Raw genomic sequence first — 14,395 nt, forward strand, 5'->3', positions numbered from 1 at the left:
CCAGTCATCTCTCAATATGGCATTATAAGATCTATCCTTTGTGAGTATTTCTTTGGATGTTTCTCCCAGAGAAACAGAATGCTTCGGAAATGATTCTGTGATTTTACGCCTCGTATTCTGAATAAAAGAATCTAAAGAAAACAACACAAACAAAGTTACTGAAGTCTTTCCCACATTCTTTACATTCAAACAAGTTTTTCTTCCGTATATATTCTCTTATAAGCCATAAGCTCTATTCTGTGGTAGAAGGCTCTTCCACTCACATTACATTCAAGGCTTTCACTGCTCCCTGAAAGGCAAAACTTAAATTCCTTTCCAGGAAGAAAAGAGAACACTGATTTGCAAACTGCAGAACAAACATAGTTTGAGATAAAAGAAGCTCAACCAGCTGACTGCTTTACACAAAGGCTAATTCTACAAAGCTAAATGAATGTCATTTGCTTTTCTCTCTTGGTTTCTCCTTTTACCTAGAACATACATCACATTCACAGTATTCTATTCCCTTTGAACAATTGCTGATAATTGGCAATAACAACAAAAAAATTAAATTTTCAGAAAAGGAAAAACAGGTTGATTCTATAAATTATGGACCGGCAAACCTAATGCCAATTTCTCACAAAAATCCTAGTTTTTAAAAGATGAATGGTTTTGGAATTACTGAAAAAATAAAGTTCCCCAGTAGGAGCTAGCAAGGGTTCGATAAAAACAAGATGTGCCAAAACCCCCAAATTTCTCATTTCTCTTTAATAATAAAATTTTACAGCTAACTGATTAAGGGATAAAAGATACTCTGGGATTTTAGATTTTGGCAACATTTTCATCAGAATCTTTCAAGATGTCACTGTGGCGATGTAGACAAAATTAAGATTTGTCTGTCAAGTTATAATCCAGCAAGATTAATGATAATGAGCACAATGTTAAAAATTCATTAAAAGATGTGGTGTCCAACTCACAGAGAGTAACAATCTCGCTGTACACTGTACTGTCACATCACATTGGAAGTTGTAAATTCAGTACCATCCATGGAGGGGAACATTAAACACCTGGAATGGGTGAACAGGAATTTCCCAAAATGGTGAAGAACTAGAAATGACATCACTGGAGTAAGGGTAAATGAACTAGGAATGTATAACCAGGAGAACAGAAGACTCAGAGAAGGGAATAGGTATGTGAAAGTCTCTCACGGGGATTAAATATTTTCTGTTTTGATAAAGGACAAAACAAAACCAAATTCACAGGAAAGAAGGGTTTTTATTTCGACATAAAGGAAGTTCACCACAACGACAAAAGTTGTTGTGGAAATGGAAAGTTGATGTGTTAAAACTTTGGGACCTCCTCCCTACTTCTTTTAAGTCTTCAGAGGTGGGATGTCTGCATGAAGAGGTACTGTAGAGTGAAGCCTTGCATTAGGTGAGAGGATGAAATAGATGATTTTCAAAGCCCCTTCCTACTCTGAGATTCCATGTCTGAAGGTTAGGAGAAAACAAAAACTGTAGCATGGTGGATTAGTACTGAATCTGATGTTGGAAGTTCTGGATTTAAGCCCTAATTCTGCCATTTATGAGCAATGTGACTATGGAAAAGAATTCAATAATTTTAGCAATATTTTTTGTATTAGTAAACTGATAGAGTGTCCATTAATTGGGGAATGACTGAATACTTAAGGCACATGAATGAAATGGATATTTTTTTAACATTAAATATGTCTTACTTAAAAAAAAATCTTTCCTTAACACCAAAAAAGGCTCATATACTAAACAGAATAGAAAAACATGATTGCATATGAAATATCAACTCTCTACTACATATTACTACATAAATTTAACATGTTACTTTCAAAGCTGTCCTTGTCTAGGCTTCCTTCTGAACCTCTGATTCTCTTTTGTTATTTTTTTCTCTTAAATACTACATACAATTACCTCCTTTTCTTTCTTCTCCTTTTTTGCTTAAGAATTATTGTGCAGTAAGAAACAACGGCTTTGAAGAATTTAGGGAAACTTGGGGAGGATTTAAAGTAATTGAGACATGAGTAGAATCAGAAGAACAAACTACAAAATGATCACAAAAATGTAAAAAATAAAACAATACTGAAAGACCAAGAGCCAGTCTCCAATGTGTATAGAACTGAACTGAAAAAAAGCATTCCAAAAGAGAAAACCATCACATAAGGACAACGAAGGATATAAGGAAAAGAGGTAACATCACAAAGGAGAATAACTTCGTTTGTGAGACCCAGTATGAAACATGAAGTGACAATGACATCAAGAAAATAATTTATTAAAACAAAAAATTAGAACATGTCAGGGACCCCATGTACTTCCTGGGTGGGAAGAAGGCAGGGCATATACATATATATATATTCACTCACCTAGACAAGAACTTCTGGGTACTTCTCCCTCAGGCATCCAAGGCACTTCACCTTTCTCCAGCTGGGAGATCACATCTGGCTGAGAACCTAAAAGCCCTACTCACAGAGAAATAAATGGGAAAAAGTGCTGAGAATAGAGAGATAGTTCACATTTCCATCCCACAACTCTTTTCTCCTTAAGGAAAAGAGGACACAGTAGAAACGGCAAGAGCAGTGTAGAATAAAGACCTCTACACAATGCTATGTATTTTAGTCTTAGGAAATATGGGGATGTGGAATGGGCCACAGGGGCTGGAGTAAGATTTGATTTAAGCTCAGAAAGAAAACTGGTTCATTTGATTCACTCATTGTCAAGTTAATGGGAACCTTTCATGTCTTAAGGTATCTACCGTGGGACTTACAGGACAAGCTAAGACCTGGGGAAAACCAGAGAATGAGGAAGATGTTGCTTTATGCAATGCACAACGGAAACACAAGCCTTCCAGTTTTCCTTTTTAAAAATCTTCACTAGGGAAGAGAGAACAGAAATGTTCTGTTTACCCTAAAGAATTCAGGCAGCTCCCTCTATGACATGGGTTCTTGAACCACCCCGAAAACCAAACTAAAACTAGCTGAGTGATTCAGCATTCCACGGCCTAAACTTAACAAATGAGAATGCACAGACTGCCCCAGGGACTGATTCCCAGGGGAACACTCCCTTACCCAGGAACACCAGGTTCTTATAGTTCTCCAGCATCACATCCCTGTACATATCTCTCTGAGAAGGGTTCAGCTGCCCCCACTCCTCCCGGGTGAAGTCCACGGCCACATCCTTGAAGGTCAACGACTTCTGAAACACAAACATTCTGCTCATCCAGGGACCAACCACATCCCACGGACCACGGAACAGACGTAAAGCTGGCAAAGGAGGCGCAACAAGACGCTGAGTGGACACCACGTTCCATGTCAAACATTTCAAGTCTGCTTCTGCTCCACACCAGAGACAACATCTCTTTCAGACCACACTCTCCATCATGCAGACTTCTGTACGTCACTGCCCAAATTCATCCCTGCACGCTGGCTTACAAAGTGAGCCCCAAGCTATCTCATGCTTTTTTCCTGAACGCCCCTCCAAAATCTCAAACCTATCTATGGAATCATGTACACAACACTGACACCAATCACCACACCACACACAACTAATTTCTAAGAAGCCACATCACAGCAATCACTCTCCATCACTGATCCCCAAGTTTTGGGTAAAATTTGGGCAGAGAATAAGCTGCATTTAAGGGTTGGGGGTGGGAGTGGGGGTATTCTCCCCCTATTCAACCAGTAACGTGGGCCTGCTCCCCTTCAAGGTCCCCTCCCAGCCAAAGTGCAGAATGTCTTCTTTTGATGACCCTACAATGCACAGAACAATGAGGTAGGGGCATGTCATGGGATACACTATTGGGGAAGGATGCATACCGCAATAACAAGAATATAAAGGATTCACCTAAGGAGCAACAGAGAGATACAATGTCCATGGCTGGGCCACCTCAATTTCTTTTTTCAAGAATCTGACTTCTAAATTAACAAATTTCGGATAAGCAGGGAATCTAGGAGTTGAAAAGGACCCCAAGGTCCTCCAGCTCATCTCACACCTGAAGGGAAGTTCCCAACAATAACACATGTGGCACGTGGTCCTCTAGCCTGTGTGAAGAATCTGAAGTAGTCCATTTCACTCATTTTTAGAAATTGGGCCACTTCATGGAGCGGCAGATAGAGAGCCAGACCTGGGGACAGGAAGACTCATCTTCCTCAGCTCTAATCTGGTTTCAGACACTAGCTAGGTGACCTCTGTGCCTCCGTTTCCTCATCTGTGAAACGAGCTAGAGAAGGAAATGGCAAACCACTCCATTATCTCTGCCAAGGAAATCCCAAAATGGGGCCATGAAGAGTTAGACACAACAAAAAAATGACTGAACAACAAAAATTGTTAGAAATATGTTTAGGACATCAAGCTAAATTTGCCTTTTTGTGACTTCTATCCACTGATCCTAGTTCCACCCTCTGGGCCCAAACAGAGCAAGTCAAATCCATGTGACAGTCTTGTAAGCTATTTGAAGCCCACTATCACCCCTTCCAATTCCCACCCCCAACACACACACACACACACACACACACACACACTCACACACACACACAACTTCTTTTCTACTGCCTGACCATCCACATAATATGGACTCGAGGCCTTTCACCACCTAATTGCTCTCAAGTATATTTAGTGCTATAGCAATTGAATTACAAAGGAGACCTTTACAGTTAGGACAAAATAATATTTGGGCAAATATAGTGGAAGTAGCATAAGAATGAGGGCTTGGCCCTCATAGCTCTTAGCCTATGATATCAAGCAGCAATTATCAAAAACTATCTGGTATGGATGAAATGTAAAAAAGCAAATCAGTTCTAAAGACTTGAGAAGAAGAAGGCTCATGGACAACAAACCCAAAGACCCCCAATGACTGAGAGAAGGGCACTTTATCCTAGACAGACAGGCAAGAAGCCTAGCTAGTAGACTGAGAACTTGCTATTTAAAAAAAAAAAACTATCGGGAAAACTGGCGGCAACTAGGTGTAGACCAACATTGAACACCAGATAATACTATTAACAGCTAACATTTATAGTGTTTGCTATGTGCCAGGTACTATGCTAAATGCTTTAGACTATCTTATTTGATTCACACAACCTTGGGATGCACATGCTGTTATTACCCCCACTTTATAGAAGAGGAAACTGAGGCAAACAGAGGTACGTGACATACCAAGATGAGCTCCATGTGGGTACATAACTTAGACAGAAAGGATGACATCCAAAGCAAATTGAATAGAGGACCAAACAAAAAATTACCCGTAAGGTCTATGGATGAGGGAAGAGTTTGTAACCAAAGACTAGAGATGATCACAGACAGGTAAAATGGGATAATTTTGATTACATAAAATTAAAAATGTTTTGTACTAACAAAATCAATGCAATTAAAATCAGAAGAGAGGTAAATGGGGGAAAAATCCTTTGTATTATGTTTCTCTGGTAAGGGTCTCATTTCCAAAATACATAAGGAATTAATTCAAATTTATAAAAGCCATTCCCCAATTGATAAATGGTCAAAGGCACTTTTTAGGAGAAGAAATCCAAGCCATCAACAGGCATGTGATATAATGCTCTACATCACTATCAACTAGAGAAATGAAAATTAACCCAACCCTGAGGTTCTACCTCACACCCTTCAGACTGGTAAAGTTGACAAAAAAGGAAAAATAACAAAGGCTAAAGGAGCTAAGGGAAAACAGTGCATGAATAATGGTTGAGCCATTCTGGAAAGCAATTTGGAACTAGGCCTCCAAATTTACCAAACTGCCCATGCCCTTTGAACCAACAACACCACTAGTAGATCTATACCTCAGAGACAAAAGGAAACAAAAATATTTATTGCAGCTCTTTTGTGATAGCAAAGTAAAAACTGAAGGGAGATGCTCATCAGGGAGAAGGGCTGAACAAGTCATACGAATCTGAAGGAATATCATTGTGCTGTGGTGCCTGCAGAGACACCTGGGAAAATGTGTATGAACTGATGCAGAATGAAGTAGGCAGAACTCTGAGCTCGATTTATACAATTATTGTAAAAACAAGCAACTTTGAAAGACTTAGGAGCTCTGATCAACCCAATGACCCACCATGATTCCAAAAGACTCATGATGGAGCATGCTGCTCATTTCCTGACAGACTGAGGGTGTGTGTGTGTCTATGTGTGTGTATGTGGTGTGTCTGTGTGTGTGTGTGTCTGTGGGATGTATGTGTGTGTGTGTATGTGTGTGTGTGGTGTTTGTGTCTGTGTGTGTGCCTGTGGCGCGTCTGCGGGGTGTGTGTATGTGTGTGTGTGTATGTGGTACGTCTGTGTGTGTATGTGGTGTGTGTGTCTGTGTGTACGTGGTGTGTGTGTGTCTGTGTGTGTATGTGGTGTGTCTGTGTGTGTCTGTGGGGTATGTATGTGTGTATGTGGTGTGTGTGTGTGTGTGTCTGTGGTGTGTGTGTATGTGGTGTGTGTGTGTGTGTGCGTGCATGTGTGTATGTGTGTGTATTTTTGGACATGACCAATGTAAGAATTTGCCTTACATGGCAATATATAGGAATTCATTTTTCTCTTTTTCAGGTGGACAGCTTAGATTTCTTTCCCTGAAGAAAGAGGGAGGGAAAATAAAGCAAATTTGGGATAAATTGAAAAAAAAATTAACTTAAAATTAAAAAAAAAAATGGCTGGTAAAAATGAAAAGCAAGTTGGCAGATAATCTTAGCCCTACAGCTTACACTATGTAATACTGTTTCCTTCTGTTAGTTTCTAAGACTGTTTTGAGGAAATCAATTTTCAGTTTGTAATAAAGATGATTGATGGTCAACTCCTTAAAAAGAAGGATGGTCTTTGACTCTTTTTGTATCCCCAGTGCATTAGCACAGTGCCTGGCAAACAGCAGGCTCTTAATCAGTTCTTATTATTATTACACACTGAACCAACATGTCTAATGATCTTGAATTTTTTTTACTTTTTCCTGGCTTTAAGTTTTGTTCCTTATGCCTTTTTCAAAAAATATGTGAGTGCTCTTGCTCATTCCCTTCAAATGTCTCTTAAAAAAGAAAAGTGTCAAAGTTTGAAAGTGATAGCAATATAGGTTTACAAAAGCATCTATAAAAGATGCAAGTAATGGACAATGGATACAGCAGAGGAACATGGTCCTAAAAGAATGCTGTCAGGAGGAACGACAGTCAGAATGAACTGGCCGTTCAAAGAACTCTGCAGACTCCAAGCAGGAATCTTTTTCCATTATATTAGGATTAAGAATATAATGGATTTAAAATTTTGAGGCTTTTATCCGTAAGGTGGCATGAGACGACAAGATCACTTTGGAATGGTGATAGATCTCTCGGGAGTGGGCAAGTCACAAAGAAAAAGAAGAAATGAAATTAACCCAGCGGCCGTCACCCCTGAGAAAACACAGCCTTTCACAGCACCTGGACAAAGCACCTGGACAACAATCGCCTTTTCCTCTCAGGTGTGAAGTCTGCTGGATTAATTTCTTTCAGTATGGCTTTGCTACCTGGCCAGACTCCTGGAGGGATGACTGCTTCAGGAATGGAACAGGTTACAACCAAAATCCAGCATTGCTCCCTCAGGATCAGGTCACACCAGACCCCATTCTGTACATGGGATTCCTGCTCACCGGCAGGATGATCCACACAGTCTGATGACCTTTCCAACTCTGCGATTCTAAGAACCCCATTCAAGAGAAGTCTGCAGTGTTTACCAATCTGCCTGGGCTTGTTTCCTACTGTTAAATCAGGGAGTTTGGATTCCCTGTGAGTAACACTAATGAAAAAACTCTATTAATGTCAAGTCATCCATCAGAACAGCCACGGCTTTCTGGGGCTCAGATTCCTGGCTGAGTCATGGTGGAATTGTGGACAAGAGAACGAAACCCATCCGAGGTCTAAAAGACGAGACAGCATTTCAATGAAGAAAGCCTAACTCACCTGGGACCTGGCTGCCAGGAGCACAGAAGCCATCCTTTCCTCCTCTTCCGGCTCGTGTCTTTGAGAAGGCCTAGATTTTGAGAAAGCAGAGCTATGAGACAAAAAGGAAGTCAGGAAAATCAATTCTGCTTTGCAGCCCCCATATTCTCCAGGATAGAGTTCCCTACACACTAGTGGGTGTGAAAGCTCCTGATGGACTATACTTGTCCCTGAATCAGAGCAGAGTGCTCTGGCACTGGGGTCAAAACAGCTGCCAAGGGCCCAAGCTCAAATCTGAGAACTGGGCAACGCTGGAAACTAGGAAACCCTGATCTCTCACAGCCTCCCCGCCACACGTGCTCTGTGACCCTCAGGGTACACCGGAGCTCTCTGTCTGCATCGTCTTGGTAAGAAACCCCTCCCCCTCTCCCTCTCCCAGCATGGGTGAAGAATCAATCTGCTGGATTCTCCAGAGAAGATCCTCTCACAGAATGAGTCTCTATTTCCTACTGGAGTCATCGTGGGAGAGAGCGGCCTGAATCTGACTTCATGGACACAGGGAAGGCCCCCTAGCAATGCAGTGCCCACTCAGAGAGCTGACCTGAGAAACAAGGAACTAAATGACTTGTCCAGGGTAACAAAGGCAGTGTGCATGAGATACACGACTTGATCGGGCTACTACTGGGTACAAAGAGTTCTGGGCCTGGAATCAGGAAGCCTGTATTCAAATCCAGCATCAGACACACATCACAGCATGAGAGAGAGAGAGACTCTAGGCCAGTCTCCTAAACTGCCTGCCTCAGTTTTCTCATCTGTAAAATGAGGGTTGTTGTAAAACCTCCCAGAGTTGTTGTGGAATCAAATGAAACAATTTCTGTAAAGAACTTTTGAAAACACTATATATATGTTGGCTGCTATTATCAGTACTACCACTGAACCCAGGTCTTCCTGGCTTTCCCAGGCCAGGACCTCTATCTACTAGATTCAGACATCCCTCATGTTATTGCACTTCACTGCATTTTTTACAAATTAAAGGTCTGTCTCAACCCTGAGCAAATCTACTGGCACCATTTTTCCAGCAGCACGTGCCCACGTCATGACTCTGTGTCACATTTTGGGAATTCTTGCAATATTTCAAACTTTATTTTACCTGTGATCAGTGATCTTTGATGACACTATTGTAATTATTTGGGGGCATCACGAACTGTGCCCACATAAGGCAGGGAGCTGCACCCGCTGGCCACTCTCCCATCTCTCTCCCTGTTCCCTGAACCACAACAATGTTGAAATCAGGCCAATTAATAAGCCTACACTGACTCCCAGGAGTCAGTCCCCATGGCAAACTTCATCGTCCCAGCCACCCCAACCTTCAGCAGCCACCACCCTGATCAGTCAGCAGCCATCGACCTTGGGGTGAGACCCTCCACCAGCAAAAGATTAGGACCCTGAAGGCTCAGGGGATGGTTAGCATTTGTAGCAACAAAGCCTTTTAAAATGAAGGTATGTGAGTTCTTTTAGACATGATACTATTACATACTTAATTGACTACAGTATAATGTAAATGTAACTTTTATATAACTGAGAAACCAAAAATTTGGGGTGCCTCTCTTTATGGCAATACTTGCTTTCTTGTGGTGGTCTGGAACTGAACCCGCAAAGTCTCTAAGGTTTGCCTGAATACACTATTGCTTCTAAGTCCAGTCAGAGTTGGCTGGTGGAAATGGGACAGAACAAGGTGGAAATTTCCCTGGATTCTGGTTCCAGCTCTCCTACTAATGAACAGCCAGATGCTGGGCTCACACCTGGCCAAACAGGGACACTGACAATACCTGCCTGGCCAGCCTCACTGGCTCTCATGAAGGCAACATAAGGCAATGGATGGAAAAGTCTTGACAAATGAAAGTGATGGATGACAGAAACCCCCAAAGTCAGGGCATGAAAGCGTGGAGGGAAGGGCTTGGGGGCAGGAACAAGGAACAAGGGGCTAAGGCAGGTGAACTGAAGGGGCAACATGAAGCTGGCACAGAGATGCAGGAAGGTTGGGACCATACCTTATATAGGGAGGGGGAGGGCTGAGGGAAGGGGAGGTTCCCACTCTCTCCCTTCAGAGATCTCTTTTCCTCCCACAATGCACTGTACAGATGACCTCTTTCCCCTCCCCCCAACCACACTGGCATAATTCTCCCCTTTCACCATTTCCTTGGGGTTCTCCACTTGCTGCAGGCCTGTCCCCCAGGCTGGAAGGTCAGAATCAGCCAGCACCCACAGCTCCTTCCCATCAGCTTTGACCCTGAAATCCCTAAAGAAGGCCTTAGAGCAAGGAAGTCCTCTTTGATGGGATGGAGGAGGTAACAGTTAACTTCACAGTCCTGGAAAGCCACAATATGGGGATTCAAAAGCAAAGATTCTTTCACCAAGAGCCTCAATCAACTATGTCTCTGATGCCAGAGCCCAAGCCCTAGGAGACTCTACCCACAAGGAAGACTGAGGCTAGAGAAGGGGCCAGGATGCCCCTCAGGAAGGACCTACAAGAGATATTCAGAGCAAATGAGATTTTTGTACAGGAGCTGTTAGCAGTGCCTGGAACCTGACAGGTGCTGCATAATAGTTTCTGGTTCCCTTCCATCTCTTGCCTCTGGACATTTTTACTGGCTGCACCCCCACCAGAATGGTCTCCCACTCCCTCATCTCCGCCTCCTGGCTTCTTTCAGGTCCCAGCAAAACTCCCACCTTCTGCAAGAAGTCCCAGAGCCCTATTAACATCAGCGTATCCTGTTAATACATAGTTGTTTGTACATAGCTGTCTTTGTGGGGGTCTCTCCCTTCAGACTGGGAGTCCCTCAAGGGTAAGGACCAACTTTTACCTCTTTGTATCCCAACTGTTCACTACAGTGCTTAGAGCATTTAGCAAGCGTTTATTAACCGACTGGTCAACCTTCTGTGGAGAAGTCATTCTCCATGCTAAGGACGGTACGTTCTCAGCTACCAGGCACACAGAGTTCATCCCCCACACTGAGCTGGAAGCCTTTTAACTTGGTGGTGGTAGCGGGGGCAGTGGTGGTGTGATGGTGGTGACAGCGGCAGCAGCAGCAGTCTTGGTAGCACTGACATAATGCTTTCACTTCACAAATATTATCTCCTTGGCTCCTCACAACAGCAACCGTGGGAAGTTAAGTGCTATTTTTAACCCCATTTTACATTTAGTGAGGAAACTGAGCCAGACAGAAGTTAAGTGACTTGCCCAGGGTCACACAGATAATAAATGCCGGAAGCTATCAGGTCACGTTTAGAAGTGCTGGAGAAAGGACTTTTAAACCCAGATGCCTCCTGACATGAGGTATAGCATTGTTTCCAACTAATCGCAGCACACGTGTACAGACAAACCTTGCGGATCTCACAGGTTCAGTTCCAGACCACCACAAGAAGGCAAATACTACAATAGAGAGGCACACAGACTTCTTGGTTTCTCAGTACATTAACACCATATTGTACACAATTAACTGCACAATAGTATCATGACTAAAAGAATTCACATACCTTCATTTTAAAAGGCTTTTTTGCTACAAATACTAACCATCCCCTGAGCCTTCAGAGTTCTAATCTTTTGCTGGTAATGGGTCTCGCCTCAATGTCCTGGCTGCTGACTGATCAGGATGGTGGCTGCTGAAGGCTGGGGTGGCTGGGACAGTTTCTCAAAAGAAGATACAAAGAGGTTTGCCGTGGGGACTGACGCCTAGAAGTCAACGTAGGGTTATTAATTGGCCTGATTTCAATACTGCTGTGGTTCAGGGAACAGGGAGAGAGACGGGAGAGTGGCCAGCGGGTGCAGCAACCAGAACACACGCACAGTATTTGTCAGCTAAGCTCCCTGCCTTGTGTGGGCACAGCACATGGTGGCCCAAAACAACCACAGTAGTAGCATCAAAGATCATTCATCACAGATCGCCGTAACTGATGTAATAATAATAGTTTGAAATATTGCAAGAATGACCAAAATGTGATGTTGAGACATGAGGTGAGAGCATGCAGATGCACAATGGTGCCAACAGATTTTCTTGACTCAGGGTTGCCACAAACCTCCAATTTGTTTAAAAAAAAAAAAAAGGAACACCTTCCAAGTGCAATAAAATGAGGCCTGCCCATATATCTGTGTGTACATATTTCAATTTGTGATTTCATCAGGATGGGCACTCCTGAGATCAAGCCATCCTGCCTCCAGCACAATTCATCACTCTGGCTTTCTCCGCACAGCAGTTAAAGCAGACTGGGCCATGTTACCACCCCCAGACTCCAGGGGCTGCCTAGTACCTCAGGATTAAGTTTACACTACCCTGGGGGCACTGAAAGCACTCCACAGTCTGGTCCCACTCTCCCTTTCCAACCCTATTACCCCTCCCCCAGCACACTGGCCTTGCACAGGACCCCATCACCAGTCTCCATGCCTTTCCCTGACATGCAAAATGCTCCCCCTCCTCAAGGAATCACTGGTTTCCTTCAAAATGAGACTCAAGAGTCACCTGGTTCCTCCCAGCTGCTAGTGCCCCCTCCCCCATTACCTGGCTGGTGCAGCTGGTGAGAGGACAGGGTCAGGAGTCAGAAGACATGGTTCAAATGTGACCCTGGGTATGCCACTTAAGCCTCTTTACCAGTTTACCAGGGTGTGGCCGCTACACATGCTGCCGCTTCTTGGAGCCACAGGTGAGAGTTGGGTGGAACAGGTGGACACTAAAGGTGCAGGGAGCCCTGAAAAGGGCTCAGCAGTCATCACACCAAAAGTACTTTTAAGCCCCTCAAGGGCAGAGACTATGTTACTTCTGCCCTGGCCTATGCTAGGCACTTCCTAAAAGTTGGTTGATCGACTGACCGATGGACACTCGAGTTACTCCTTTTTTCAAATGGTCTTCCTGAGGAAGAGCCCATGCCAAGCTGCTACCAAGATCTGGCCCAGGGCCAGAACTCCAGGCTTCCTGACTTTGGCCCTTCTAGGCCCAGACTGGCCACGTCTGGAGACAGGAATGCAAACACAAAAGACGCAGCTGGGGGCTGGACACAAAGGATCTGGAGAAGGAAGGGGGTGCAGCTGAAGAGACCAAGGAGGCTCAGCTGCACAACCTGCCCCTCCCCCCCATTTTAGCCAAGGAGAACAGCGTGGAGCTGTCCAAGGTAACAAGAGCTAGCCAGTCTGGTGGCACTGTCCTGCCCCGTCCTTCCTGACCCCACCAGAGGTTTCCTTGGCAGAGATGCTGCAGAGGCTGGTCATCTCCTTCTCGGGCTCATTTTACAGATGGGGAAACTGAGGCAAGGTGGCACCGCTGGTGCCTGAGGCCGGACCCGAGCCCCACCCCCTGCACCATCTATCAAAGGAGCACATCCAAAAGCAACCCAGGGGCAGGGATGGAAGGAGAGGGCAAAGCCAAGGACCCCTCACTCTCCCCCTGCGCCCGCCCCCAGAAATTCCCCAGGCACTCTTCCAATCCCTGCAGGGAGGTTCAAGGCTCCGTGGGGATGGGGTCTCTCCAGCCCCCAGTGCTCAGGGCAGCATGCGGGCTGGATCTGGGAACGGGCCAGGGCAACCCTTGTTCCCCCCACCCCCTCAGGTCCTGGTGCCACAACACACTGAGCTTAGAACACGGAGATACAGAAGAAACAACATTCCCCGGTTATTACAGGTGGGGGGGGTCAGAAGAGGCTAAGAGGGGGATGGTAGGCGTGGGGGAGGGCCAGCCGCGCAAAGGCGCGGAGGTGGGAGATGAGCGTGCGCAGACCACCTCGGGCGCAGGCCCCTGTGGACGCCCGCGGGCGCGCGCACGCGGGAAGCCTCGCGGGGGCGGGCGATGGGCGCGCGCACGCAGAGCCCGGCGCTGCGCGGCAGGGGCGCCCGGGCGGGAGCTACGATGCCCGGCTTCGGGGTGACCACCTCCCGGCTCCCCCCGGGACACGGGCCTGCCCCCACGGGGCCCCCTCGTCCCCCGATTCACACGTCTACGCACACGCAAAACACCGCGCTCCCGGCCCAAGCAGAGCCTGCGCGCCCGCGCCTGCGCACTGACCCGCTGGCGCCCCCCGAGCCGCCCCCCGCACCAGGGCCCGACCTAGCCTCGATCTCACTGAGCCTCCGAACGCCGCCCGGCTCCGAAACGCTACGGTCCGCACTGGGCTGGCTGGCGCCGAGGGGCGGCGAGCAGCGCCGGCGCGTCCCGAGGGGCTCTGGGAAACGGAGTCTGGTGACTGCAGTGGATTCTGGGAAGTGTAGTCCTCGGCGTACCTCCGCGCAAGCGCACAGACCGTGGAGCGGGGAGGGCGGTGGAAGGCTGGCTCCCCGCACTGGTCCAGACCTGGCGCGGGATGGCCAGTCTTCGTTTCCCAGAGGTCTCAGCGGGCCACCTTAACAAAAGCGGGCCAGAACGCTCACCTGGGCAGTGTGCCGGCCTGGCCCCGGCCCAGGGTGTGGCTGTGCATGCCGTGCATTTATGGAGCGCCTACTACATGCGGTAGCGCTGTACT

General features: G+C 45.9%; 2 protein-coding genes across 3 annotated transcripts in view; both read right to left on the minus strand.

Moving 5' to 3' along the window:
• LOC140508275 (uncharacterized) overlaps window positions 1–14,395 on the minus strand; it is a 49,236-nt gene that overhangs the window by 6,686 nt on the left and 28,155 nt on the right.
• LOC140508268 (KRAB domain-containing protein 4-like) lies at window positions 1,232–14,117 on the minus strand. 2 transcript variants are annotated; one of them, XM_072616072.1, is made up of 5 exons: window positions 13,984–14,117; window positions 7,913–7,982; window positions 3,071–3,197; window positions 2,369–2,464; window positions 1,232–1,386 (listed from the first exon to the last, which is right to left on the minus strand). In XM_072616072.1, exons 2-5 carry the CDS (start codon window positions 7,943–7,945, stop codon window positions 1,349–1,351), a joined length of 294 nt encoding a protein of 97 aa, XP_072472173.1. In that variant the 5' UTR covers window positions 7,946–7,982; window positions 13,984–14,117; the 3' UTR covers window positions 1,232–1,348. The 2 variants fall into 2 exon arrangements, with proteins under 2 accessions (XP_072472173.1, XP_072472174.1); XM_072616073.1 differs by having other exon boundaries at window positions 1,232–1,466; window positions 13,984–14,108.

The sequence above is a fragment of the Notamacropus eugenii genome, chromosome 5 (genome assembly GCF_028372415.1).
Source record: "Notamacropus eugenii isolate mMacEug1 chromosome 5, mMacEug1.pri_v2, whole genome shotgun sequence".
In the NCBI taxonomy this organism is placed as follows: Eukaryota; Metazoa; Chordata; class Mammalia; order Diprotodontia; family Macropodidae; genus Notamacropus; species Notamacropus eugenii.

What these genes read in the sequence shown, in the direction of transcription:
- LOC140508268 (XM_072616072.1), bottom strand. Translation starts at nt 7,945, where the DNA reads ATGGCTTCTGTGCTCCTGGCAGCCAGGTCCCAG. An exon ending in TAAGAACCTGGTGTTCCTGG is followed by an intron (nt 2,465 to 3,070) that starts GTAAGGGAGTGT and finishes CTCTGTGAGTAG; the next exon opens with GGCTTTTAGGTTCTCAGCCA. An exon ending in ACCCAGAAGTTCTTGTCTAG is followed by an intron (nt 1,387 to 2,368) that starts GTGAGTGAATAT and finishes TTCACTCTACAG; the next exon opens with TACCTCTTCATGCAGACATC.